This window comes from Amblyomma maculatum, chromosome 6 (genome assembly GCF_055883805.1).
Source record: "Amblyomma maculatum isolate TAMU_Amacu chromosome 6, ASM5588380v1, whole genome shotgun sequence".
Taxonomy (NCBI): domain Eukaryota; kingdom Metazoa; phylum Arthropoda; class Arachnida; order Ixodida; family Ixodidae; genus Amblyomma; species Amblyomma maculatum.
In genome coordinates, this window is record NC_139349.1 from 403,805 (window position 1) to 416,030 (window position 12,226).

General features: G+C 43.9%; 1 protein-coding gene across 2 annotated transcripts in view; it reads left to right on the forward strand.

Moving 5' to 3' along the window:
• The first annotated feature begins 541 nt into the window (after positions 1 to 541).
• The window catches only part of LOC146184924 ((3R)-3-hydroxyacyl-CoA dehydrogenase-like), a 46,942-nt gene continuing 35,257 nt past the window's right edge, over positions 542 to 12,226 (forward strand). Inside the window, exons 1-3 of one of the 2 annotated variants that reach the window (XM_084605449.1) lie at positions 542 to 751; positions 3,219 to 3,412; positions 4,359 to 4,947. In XM_084605449.1, coding sequence (XP_084461575.1) covers positions 601 to 751; positions 3,219 to 3,412; positions 4,359 to 4,775 — 762 coding nt within the window. In that variant the 5' untranslated portion in view covers positions 542 to 600 and the 3' untranslated portion in view covers positions 4,776 to 4,947. Of the gene's footprint in view, positions 752 to 3,218; positions 3,413 to 4,358; positions 4,948 to 12,226 lie in introns of those variants that run through there. The other variant, XM_084605450.1, reaches the window with a different exon arrangement.

Consider the following 12,226-nt stretch of genomic DNA (forward strand, 5'->3'; position numbering starts at 1 on the left):
TCTTCCACTCGAATCGGCTGCGCACCTGAGTCCCACCGCTGACAGAATGCCTGTCACAACGGCCACTTATACTAGAGTGCTACCAGACTCTACAGGCTCCCCGTTCGTCATCCATTCGCCACACTATTAGCAAGAAGTGATGCCACACAGACAGCTCCACAATACATGTAACAATATACAGTCAACGTCTCAATGATAACGCAATCGCTAATAAGGACGATAAGATCACAAGTGTCACTCGATAACAACCAAAGCCTGGTGAATAATACGACGATCAACAATCAAAGATAAGTATTTATAGACATCGAATTTGAATAAAAATTGAATTAAAGATATTTTTATCCTGGAATTACTGACAACCGTTTCAAATCTGCGGAGATAGATCGGCAGAAGCACTGCTACACAAATGAGCTTGACATTGTTCGTGTATGAGCCGAGCTGCATGCGTGGAGTTTTCGGAGAGGTGGTTACTGAACATTGATAAAGCACCTGGAGTAACGAGCAACGATAAGATTTTCAGTGCAGAGGACAATTGGCGCCCCCAGGTCAAGTGGAAGGCATTCTGAGTCAAAGCACGCTCGAGGAAAGCTGCAGTGGACAATGTCTCTTAGCGGGCGCCTGGCCATCGTGACGGGAGCTGGCAGCGGCATCGGCGAGGCCGTTTGCCACGCATTGGCTGCCGAAGGAGCCACCGTGATTGTCGCCGACATTAACTTGGAGGAAGCTAAAAAAGTTGCTGAGTCTCTACCAGGTGAGTCAATGAACAGTAATGTTAAGCGTGCTGCTTTTGCCGTAGTAAGCACCAATATAATGCACATAGCAAGACGAACGACTACTTCGTTTCTGTCTTCAGTGACAACTTAATGGTAGCTACTTTTTCATTCATTGTACGTTGTAAGATATGTGCCCTCTGTGTTTGAATCAAAGAGATTTTTTTCTTTGTAATCTGCTGTTAGCAATAAGGTTTGTATAGGTTAATGAGAAAGACAGAAGCAAAGGAGCGGTCAGGTGTTAAACAGGCCTGTCTTTTTGGATGCGCTAGAAACGGATAGTTTGGAAAGAGGTGGAAATGGAAGAGAAAAGGAACCTGGAATGTAGATGGGACACTGAGAATGTAAAGGAAGTAGCCTATTGTGCTTCGCTCTTGAAAAAAAAAAATGGAGAGAGAGAGAGAGAGAGAGAGGGAGAGAGAGAGATAGAGATAGAGAGAGAGAGAGAGAGAGAGAGAGGGGGGCGCAACTAAGCTTATCGCACTTAAACAGAGCTTTGATGGGGATCTCTGCGCAAAGTTGATACCCCGATTCTAGAAGTTTTGTATTCTTCGTCAATTGCCTATTACCTCTCAAGCCATTTTATCATTCACGTAGCTTCTCAGTTACTGTCGCTGTTCACCCGCCAATATTATGTCCCTTTGCTTACCAGGTATCGTCGTTGACACTCGTGTATTATATGCTACACAGAGAACTTCAACCGCACAATAAACCCTCTCATTACAGCACACAGGCACACAGGCAGAAAAGAAGCTATTTCGCAACACAGAATTATTAGTACGTTTAAACAAAGTGCTTAGACATATCCTCATGTGCACGTACGCATTTAGACAAAGGGTCATTGTTTGCTATTTTTCTTGGATTTACGGTGGAAAAACACCTGCAGAATAATCTATACACATTAACTGAACATTTAAATTCAGCGTTTGCAAAGGGGTACGAAACCTATCGATAAATGGCTCGTTTCTTCAATGAACGGCGCGTCGTTTAAAGCATCCCAAACCTATTTTTTACCATGGCCGTAATTACAATCGCTCAAACATCTTTCAGGTGCATAACGCAAGATAGTAGTTTGTGTCGTGAAAACCTAGCCTTTCAACCTGAATCCAATTCTGAATGCGAAAAAAAAATTCTCAAGCGTTCCTTATCCTCGTTTTTAACATTCTCGAGTAAAAGAGGACTCTCGCAGTTGCGTCCGAGGCAGGGTTCAGTGGTTCAGTAGGTACATTCGAGCTCTGTCTTGGAGCTGGCGCACTTCTTTTTCCAAACCTCTGCTCGACCCCTGTTATATGCACTGTTGGCTCGGAACAATGCGTTTCCTGATCCAAAGGTCATTTTTGTTTCTACGGGGGTGAGCATACTGCTGTCACTACAATTCGCTTCCTGCAGTGTTGTGAAATAAAAATAGCGTCGACTTTAGGATCGAACTAGCTGGAATAGTACTCTGACTACTGGGTATCTTTCTATGCAAGATGTACAGACAAATCTGAAAAGTTGATGCTGCCTAGTGTGAAAATTACAGAAACTACAACATGCCCAGACATATTTGAATAGCTACCGTCGTCTAATATGGAAATTACAGGAAAGCGAACTTTTACAATTTCACGCTATATTTAACCCAAGAAAAACATCCAAAATCCCCATTCGTCTGTAGTTTCGGCTATAGTTCTCTTACGCCCTGTTGTTGCACTTTTGCTAGAATCACAATACACCCAGATTCGTGAGCTCGCATTTAAATGAGGTACAACTACTCACTTCCTTATCCCCCTTAGGGGTCGTTACATGATATCGTATAAGTAAATTCACCAGCTTTCTAGAATTTTCATTCAGCACTGCTACGGATGGAGCTATTTTTTTTTTTTTTGCTGCAAATATTGTTTTTAGCAGCCAAGAAACTTCTTATTATGGAGAAGCAGGGAAGATATCCCGAAATTTTGGATCAGAGCAAGTTTACACGAGAAGTGCTTTTATAAATGCAATATTTTGCTATCAGATTGCGCCACAACAACCAATGTATTCACATATTCCCTCGGGACGCTTGTAAATTTCTGTTATTTGGAACATTAGAGACTAGGCAAAGAAAGGCGTGGATAGAGGAACACTCGAGACCGAACGAGATAATCCCCTCTTCAGAGTAATTTTGTCTGCGTTTATTTTACGCTGGCATCTATCACTTGAAGGATGAATCAGCTGCGTGTTCCAAACTGAAATTGAGATGTTAAAAAACACTCGCATATGTTTTCTACAGTAATATTTGAGAACGCAGGACAAAAGTTGCGAGCAAAAGTTTCCTACGCATGGAAAATTAGACCATTCCAATCAATACGTTCTTAAGAATACCTTAACGTATTACACGACTGCCTCAAAATCAAAAGCTATGCCCGGAAGAGCTGTGCTTCATATCGATAAATTCTGGAATGACTAGACGTACACGCCGTCGCTTGACAGGTGACGTCAGTCACCAGGCCGTGCATATGGACGTAGGCGATGCCTCGTCTGTGGATCAGTTTTTCAACAGCGTCAGGAACGCCTCACAGCTGCCACTCAGCATAATCGTCAACTGCGCCGCCATCTTACGCACGGCACCTATCGCCGACTGCGACGAAGAAGCGTTCGACGACGTCATCAACGTAAATCTCAAGGTAAGAAAAACGTCTCCTCTTGCCCCATTTTTATTTCATTTGCAGAGAAAGTGAAGATGACAGAAAAAATTATAAATGAGCCCGAACAATCAGGCAAAGATAAGCACTTTGAAGAAGCAGTTATTCTCCACTGAACACAATGATTTCAGAGATGCACCTTCTGAAACAGATCTCTTTTAGGTTCTCTCTGCGCACGTAATCAGAAACTGTGATTACAGCGGAGTAAGGATAATTCGGCGAGCTGAACTGCGTAGCCAGAGCAGGAAGAGCCAATCGGAAATGGTTGCATTTACTTGATAACCACTCATCGTATATACTATCAAGACGGAGTATAGAATATAACCCCTCACGGTAAGATCTCTAACGTTGTCACGCGACCATTGCTATGCGGTCAGGGTTTTAGACAGACGAGTGCATAAAATAGTCACAACAATTCGGAAAAAGGAGAGCTATATCAAAGGAGCATAAATTTGCACCAAGCTGAAAAACTTTTCAATTTGAATGTTTATGCAAGCGGAAAAGTTGTGCACATGATGCAGCTGCGCCACGCGGGGCAAGGAAAGGAACCCTAAATATGTAATTACCTGTCAGTATACTATTTGTTATTCATGATTTCTATTTTAAACTAATAACGAAGTTTCCTAAGCTCGACATTTTAACAATACCCTAGCCGGGTGGCTTACTCGTACGAACTCATGCTGGTGCTCCCAAGTTCACCGGATCGACCAGCTGCAGTGACGGCATATAGATGGACGCGCAACGCGAAAACATCTTTAGCTGCGCAATGTCAGCGCACGTGAAGCAACCACGGGTAGCCTAAACTTGATACGCGGCCCTCATAGCGTATGTAACACTTCGTGGCGTCAAACTCGTCATACCGCATAAGACATTCCACTTTCGGATGACTGAATTAAAGTTGTAACAGTGCGGGCTGTTGGCTTTGCAGGGAACCTTCCTCGTGACTCGCGCATCTGTCCGCTACATGCTCCGTTCCGGTGAAGTGCGACACGAAGAAGGCGCTGCCATCGTGAACGTGGCCAGCATCATAGGCAAAACTGGCCGTGTCGGCTTCGGCGCATACGCCGCTTCCAAGGCTGCCGTCGTGGCGCTCACCAAAACGGCGGCTCAGGAGCTGGCGGAGCACGGCATTCGCTGCAACGCCGTGCTGCCCAGCTGGACCGAAACCCCCATGAATGACTCTGTGCCCGAGGATCAGAAGGCTGCGGTCGTAGCAATGACACCAATGAAGAGAACCGCCCAACCACGGGAGATCGCCGAGGCCATCAAGTTCCTGTGCCTGCCAACCGCTAGCTCCTACATCACGGGCGCAGTGCTGGAAGTTACCGGAGGGCTCGCAATGTGATGTATGAATTGCAAATGCAGATGAGCTGCCTGCAACGTAATTGAATTACATTAATTTCTCGCTAAAGGTCGCGTCCGTGACGACAGTGACTAGACGCGGAAATGCGAGGCTCGCTTATTATGTATTCAATACCTACACCTGAAGAATTCAATAAAGAAAGACTCCAAACGAATACTTGCCTTCAATCTACATAGAGCAGCGAAGTCGCTATAAGGTGACAGCGTAATCAAAAGGAACACGAACAAGGAACCAACTGCCATAGCAACGCGTCCACTAATTACGGTGTTCTAAGTTTTTAAAAACCCAGCATAAGCACTTATACGTGGCGGCATGTAGCTGAGGACACTATGGGATGATAGTGATGAACATTTTATGTACGAGGCTTTAGCACCATAAAAAGATGAAGTTTTCGTACGACGTCCAAAACGTTGAATTGGGTCTGAGAGAGAGAGGTGATTGCGTATACATTAAGGCCACTGGTGTTCGATTACAAATACTTTCCGCTATTTTTTTTTCGCTACATGTCGGCAAGGCAACGCTAGCTGCAACTGCATGTAGTCGTTGTCTGCTTAAACAGTAAAACATGATTTCCCAGCAATAACCTCAAGGCATTATGAGATTCTAAAGGGATGAATACGTGATTTTGGATGCATATTAAAAAGAGATTTTTTTGTGTAAATTGTTAATATTTCTAATTTCCACTCTTCTGGGACAATTCATTAAAGATAAAAAATTAAGTTCTATTTTTATTTATCAAATCTAATATTGCATTTTCCTTAGGCAGCTAAAAAACTAGACTCTAGCCCTCGGAATACGGAATGCCTTGAAAAACGCGCGTGCAGATAAGAAAACAATTTCAGGATTGCGTTTAAGCCTTTGTAAGAACGGAAATGGTGAAATCCACCCTGCAGAACTTTTTTCACTAAATGAAGCGTTATTGTCATCGCTACTATCATCATTATTACTATCTGCAGCGTCATTATCATTGCTACTATGACCCTTAGCACTAAATTTATCGCCATTGTCATCGCTATACTATCATCCTCACGCTAGACAAAGAGAATTACGGTCGGTTTCTCACTTTCCGCCTCTCTTGTACCGCCACGAGGCAGCTGATGCTTGAAGAGCACGGCATTAGGCTTTCCAGCGCCACGCAACAGAGACAGACGATACCGCATGAATGGAGCCATACGGCACGCCCCTACTACGCAATATGCAACCCAAATATCCCGAGGCAGAAGGCAAAGCACGAGCCAGGATGTTTGATAAGAACAACTCTAGGGACAAATAAGCCTTTTTTTGTGGATGCTGCGGGTCCTTGCGAAAGCATCACAACAGTAGCCGTCACTTGTCTATGCCGTCCGGTAGCGGGGCTGACGGCTAGAAAATCAGACGTCGCACAAATGGGGGAAGCAGTGATCACATCAGCCACAACACATACCGATTCCATGTACGTCGTTACCGAACTCCCACACCACCTACAGAAACTACATTATTGGCCGGGTTTCTCCCTTGGCCTGTAAAATCCTACCTCAAGCCAGCACCAGGCCTCAGACAAAGAACTAATATGGGTACCATGGTCGTCAAGGAGTAGATGGAAACGAGTGTACACACGCCGCAGCCCGAGCATTCCTCTTCCTCTCCCGGGATCCCTCATAACTCCCCTCACATGACCACTCCCAGCCCCTAGCTTACTACATATCGCGAGATACTGCAACACGTCCGCTTAGCGAAATAAACATTCCAAGCACCCGCTAAAAAAACTTGACAAATCTGAGGAGTGTCACCTCAAGCGGTTACTAACACTGTTCTAAATAGCCCAGCTGGACAGCACGCAATTAGCTCGGGTTCTCTGTCAGCTGAATGCTCGTTTTGCAGCCAGAAAGCAGACCTTTATCCTATGGTATGGGCTTACCAAGAAAACCAAGCCATACCTCGTAAACAAAACCCAACGTGGGAGGATTGGGAGACGGCTCTTGTCCAGCTTTGACCGGTGCGGCACAAAGGTTGCGAGAGCTCGGGAAGCGGCTTCAGCCAACGAACCCGGACTGAGGACCCGATAAGCTCCGCCCTTAACCCATAAAACATTTTCCTAAATAAATGACTTGTACTACAACTTACGAGCCTGGTGTGGAGTAGTGGTTTGTGCGCCCGGCTGGGGAGGGATAGCATTTCGATTACCAGTGGAGACAGATTTCTTTCTTTTTTATTTTTTGCTTAGTTCGTGCGGACATTCCATTCGGAAATTTCCGCAGTCCATGAGCAAAAGACAGGCCTTCGTCTTAAAACCGGCCTGATTATGTGGGAACCGATAATAACCACCAGTACAGAGCAGGCATATGCCCGGTGTTTCATCCAGAGGTCCTTGCTTCGCTGTGCACAACAAACTAGCGACGGAAAGCACTGCCTAAATACCGCCAAAAAGAATAAGGCTAGTTATCTGTGACACCCCGGAACGGGCAGCATGCACGCGCCTGTAGTCTAAACATCACGTGAGCGTCCGCTGTTCACTCGATGAACGTGCTAGAGTTTCAGCCTACACCCAAGCTCAGATGTGGGCTGCCGACCTCTCGTCGGTTGTTGCCACTCGCGGCCCCCTATTCTCCCGATCGCTTAAACATTGCACTCTAGGTACACCCTGCGTCGAAAACCAGTTGCGAAGAAAGGTATGAAGCAGCATTTATTTTAAAGTTATTTTTTTTTTAATTTTTACCTCGCGGTTATGAAACGCGGAACGAAATCATCCCAGTAAACGTTTGGAAACGAAAAAAGGAACAAGCTGAGCGTTTCTTGTGAGATTCCCTTTAGAACCTGTGCTGCACCATCTATAATAATAATAATATAATAATAATAATAATAATAATAATAATAATAATAATAATAATAATAATAATAATAATAATAATAATAATAATTGGTTCACAGGAAGGGAAAGGCGCAGTATCTGTCACACTTGCTCTGTGGACACCTGAAAAGCGCCGTAAGGGAAGGGATGAAGGTAGGAGTGAAAGTGGAGAAAGGGGAGCCGTAGTGGAGGGATACGGAGTAGTTTCGACCACCTGGGGATCTTTAACGTGCGCTGACATCGCACAGCACACGGACGCCACTTCGTTTCGCCTCCATCGAAAGCACCATCTATAACAACGTGGATTCTCCTAAAATGCCGATCAATGAAAATAATGGCTCGTGCCAGGTGCCCGGCGATTACATCGCTTTCCGTTCCGCAACTGACAGCGCATCGCTTCATCTCGACAACTGTGACGTCACATCACATGGCTCAGCAAGCCCCTTTAAAAGAGCGAGCAACATCGACTTTCTTCAGTGGGCAGGCCAGCAGCAGTATCGGCAACATGCTCAGCAACCATTTTTGTCTTGCTCTACAGGTTAGTAAAAACGTTTCCATGTACTGTTATCGTAGTGACAACCGGTTTCCGTTGCTGCCGCCCTGCCCACAGTGTTTCAAATGTATTCTGGCGCACATTGCTTTACTGCCTACTAACCTACTTCTTTCGGGCGATATTGAGACAAACCCGGGACCAACTGAGAAGCAATTGCTGTCGGAACTGCTAGACGGCCAAAAGAAAGTGCAAGGAACTATTGAAGGAATAATCGACGGTCAGAATGAAATAAAAGAGCAAATGGTTTCACTAAACAACAGAATAGATGGCATTGAACAGCAGTTGTCCAAGCTTGGCACGCTGACAAAACAAGTAAGCGAAATAGAAAAAACAATAGCAGATTTTGACAGCCAGTTGTCCTTTCTGATGAATAAGGTGGACGACTTAGAAAACAGAAGCCGTCGCAATAATCTTATAATTTACGGTTTAGAAGAGTCAGGAAACGAGACGCTTGAAGAACTTGAAAACAAAGTGAAAGACGACATAATAATAAAGAAGATAGGTATAACACCTACAGGTATAGAAAGACTTCATAGGCTTGGGCGTAAATCCAGTGACAAATCTAGACCGGTTATCATAAAATTTCTTGACTATCGGGAAAAGGCATCCATTTTACAAGCAGCCTACAAACTAAAAGGATCGTCGTACTCTATCTCGGAAGACTTCTCAAAGCGCGTGCGTGACTTGCGTAAACTTCTTTGGGACAGCGCAGCGGAAGAAAAAGCAAATGGCGCTAAGGTAAAGCTGGTGTTTGATAAAGTTAGCATTGATAGTGTTATGTTTGTATGGGATGCCCAGAAAGGAGAGCGTGTCAGATTGGTCAATAAGAAAAATAACTGACAGAAAAAACACTATCCTACATCCTTGAAAATCTTAAACATTAACTGCAGAAGTGTAATCAATAAAGTAACCGAGCTTGAAAGGCTCCTTTTTACTAACAATTCAGACATTGCTGTGCTAACCGAAACATGGTTACATGATGCAATTTTCGACAGTGAATTCGTGCCTACTGGTTACAATGTACTCCGGAAAGACCGTACTGGAAGAGGTGGTGGCGTCTGTATGATACACAAGAAATCATTACGAGTTTTAAGGATGCCTGACGTTCCTAATGTAGAGTGCATTTTCAGTAAAACATATTGTGGTACAATCAGGTACATTATAGGTGTGTTGTACAGGCCTCCTTCTTCTTCCATATCGGTTTTAAATGATTTAAAAACTTACATGAACACATATTTAAAACCTGGAGATCGGATAATTCTAGCTGGCGACTTTAATCTGCCTAATATTGACTGGCGCACGATGTCCCTCAAAAACCATAACGACAAAACAGGTGATGCCATGTTGGACATAGCATTTGCATTTGATTTATCCCAACTTGTTGACGAGTACACCAGGGTACACGACAGCGCTAAATCTATACTGGACCTTTTCTTAGTACTAAAACAAAATGCGAAATAATCCCAGGAATCTCCGATCACCAGGCCGTGTTCCTTACCTTATCTGATGCCGCTATTGACAGGCATCCAAAGCAGTCATGTTTTCCCAACTTCTCACGCGCTGATGACACATAAATAATCGATACCTTATCCTTTCATTTTGATAGCTTTTCGAGGTCTACCGCAAATGTAGACGACCTGTGGATTTCTTTCAAGGATCTGGTTATGATGTGTATTAGCCGTTTTGTGCCAATCATTGTTAAAAAGACAAAACGTGGCAATCCCTGGATTTCCCGCACTTCAACACAAATGCGCAGAAAATTAAAAAAGTTGAAAAAGAAAAGGCAAGCAGTTGTCCATCCTGAAGGCCTGCTGGATAAAATTTCCGCTCTGTCAAGTCAACTACGACGACAAGTAGCACTTGATAAAGAAAATTATTTTGGCGATGTGTTGCCTAATTTTATAACTAGCTCACCTGAAAAATTTTGGCGTACAATCTCACCAGTATCTAGGGATTCCCGTGCATTTGAAATCGATAGCACATTAACTCATGACGGAAAAGTAATATCAACCGCCTTTAACGAATACTTCAAATCCGTTTTTACTAATGATAATGGCATACAACCTTTGTTCGAAACATGCTTACCTCCGATGCCTGATCTTGTCATCAGTGAACAGGGTATAACTAAAATGCTTTTGAATCTTAACGTAAAAAAAATCCCTTGGGCCTGATAAAATACCCAATGCATTCCTAACGAGGTATGCAGAATGGGTGTCCAAGTATTTGTTTATAATTTTTTCTAGATCTCTCAACAAAGGACAGGTTCCGAGTGACTGGAGGACGGCCAGAGTCCAACCACTTCATAAAAATGGAAACAAACAGTACATTAATAATTACCGACCGATTTCATTAACATCGACAGCTTGCAAAATTATGGAACACATAATACACACCCACATTTCCCATTTTCTTGAACAACACAATTTTATTACAAATTTCCAACACGGATTCCGGAAAGGTTATTCTACTTGTACCCAATTAGTTCAGACTATACACGATTTTGCGAAAGCTATTAACAATGGTAGCCAAACAGATGCCATTTTTATGGATTTCGCCAAAACATTTGATAAGGTCTCTCACAAAAAGCTGCTTTCCAAAATTAATAGCACACTCAGAAATAACAAAATCTTTAATTGGATTTCAGCATATTTGAATAACCGTCAGCAATATGTCTCTTTTGGGGAACATTCCTCTCAAACTGTTTTTGTTGACTCTGGCGTCCCTCAGGGCTCAGTGCTTGGGCCACTCTTGTTTATCATTTACATTAACGACATCGTGAAAGACATTCCAGTTAATATTAAACTATACGCGGATGATTGTGTGCTATACTCTGAAATTAAACATATGTCAGATCAGGTAAAACTTAATGAGGCTTTTCAGAAAATTAGTGCCTGGTGTGATGCATGGCAGATGCCTATCAACTTTCAAAAAACCGTGTATATGAGAATCACTCACAAGAAAAGTCCACTGATGTTCCAATATTCACTTGATAACAACATTCTTTCCGAAGTCTCACACTACAAATATCTAGGGCTATGGATTACTAACAACCTTGACTGGACTAAACATATTGATCAAACTGTAAATAATGCAAACCGTAAACTTTTTTTTCTTAGGCGTGCATTGAGACTTTCCACACCCCGAGTTCGGCTTCTAGCGTATAAATCGATTGTCCTTCCAATATTAGATTATGCGGCAATAATTTGGGATCCATTCACCAAAACAAACGTAAATAAAATTAAAAAAATACAAAAGAAAGCAGTACGTTTTGTTTACAATAGCTACGGACGCACATCAGTAAGTGACCTCTTAAACAGGGCTGCTTTAATATTGTTACTTAGCTGTATTCGCTGTTCGTGATGAGGATGAAGAAGTGCAACAGACTCCGAGAAGACGACGACGCTGAGTGTTGTGAAATCGGTGCCCTCATCAACGTTAGTTGTGCGGACAGCTTTGGGACTGTAAATCTTCCACGTAACATCTCTTGGTGGAGGTTAATCTATTCGATCCCCTGTCACAAGCTGGATCTCCGCAGCGGCCGCCACATCGGAACCACCACGATGACTACCGACGCCTCTACCTCTACAGCCGCCGCCCCTGCTGTTGTAATGGCCCACCCCCGTGACCCCGGAACCTTCTGCGGGACCGACGACGTCGACGTGGACGACTGGCTAGCCCTATACGAGCGCGTGAGCAAGCACAACAGGTGGGATGCCACACTCATGCTCGCGAATGTAATATTTTACTTGGCTGGGACCGCGCGGGTGTGGTTTGAAACCCACGAAGACGAGCTAACATCTTGGGATATTTGCAAACAAAAGCTGCACGACCTATTCGGAAAGCCTATTGGCCGCCACATTGCCGCAAAAAAAGCGCTCGCCTCTCGGGCTCAAACGTCTACGGAGTCATATCTCACTTACATCCAAGACGTCCTGTCTCTATGCCGCAAAGTCGACCAAGGCATGCCTGAGGAGGATAAAGTCGGCCATATAGTAAAAGGCATTGCCGACGATGCCTTCAACCTCCTGTTGTGCAGGGATTGCTCAACCGTGG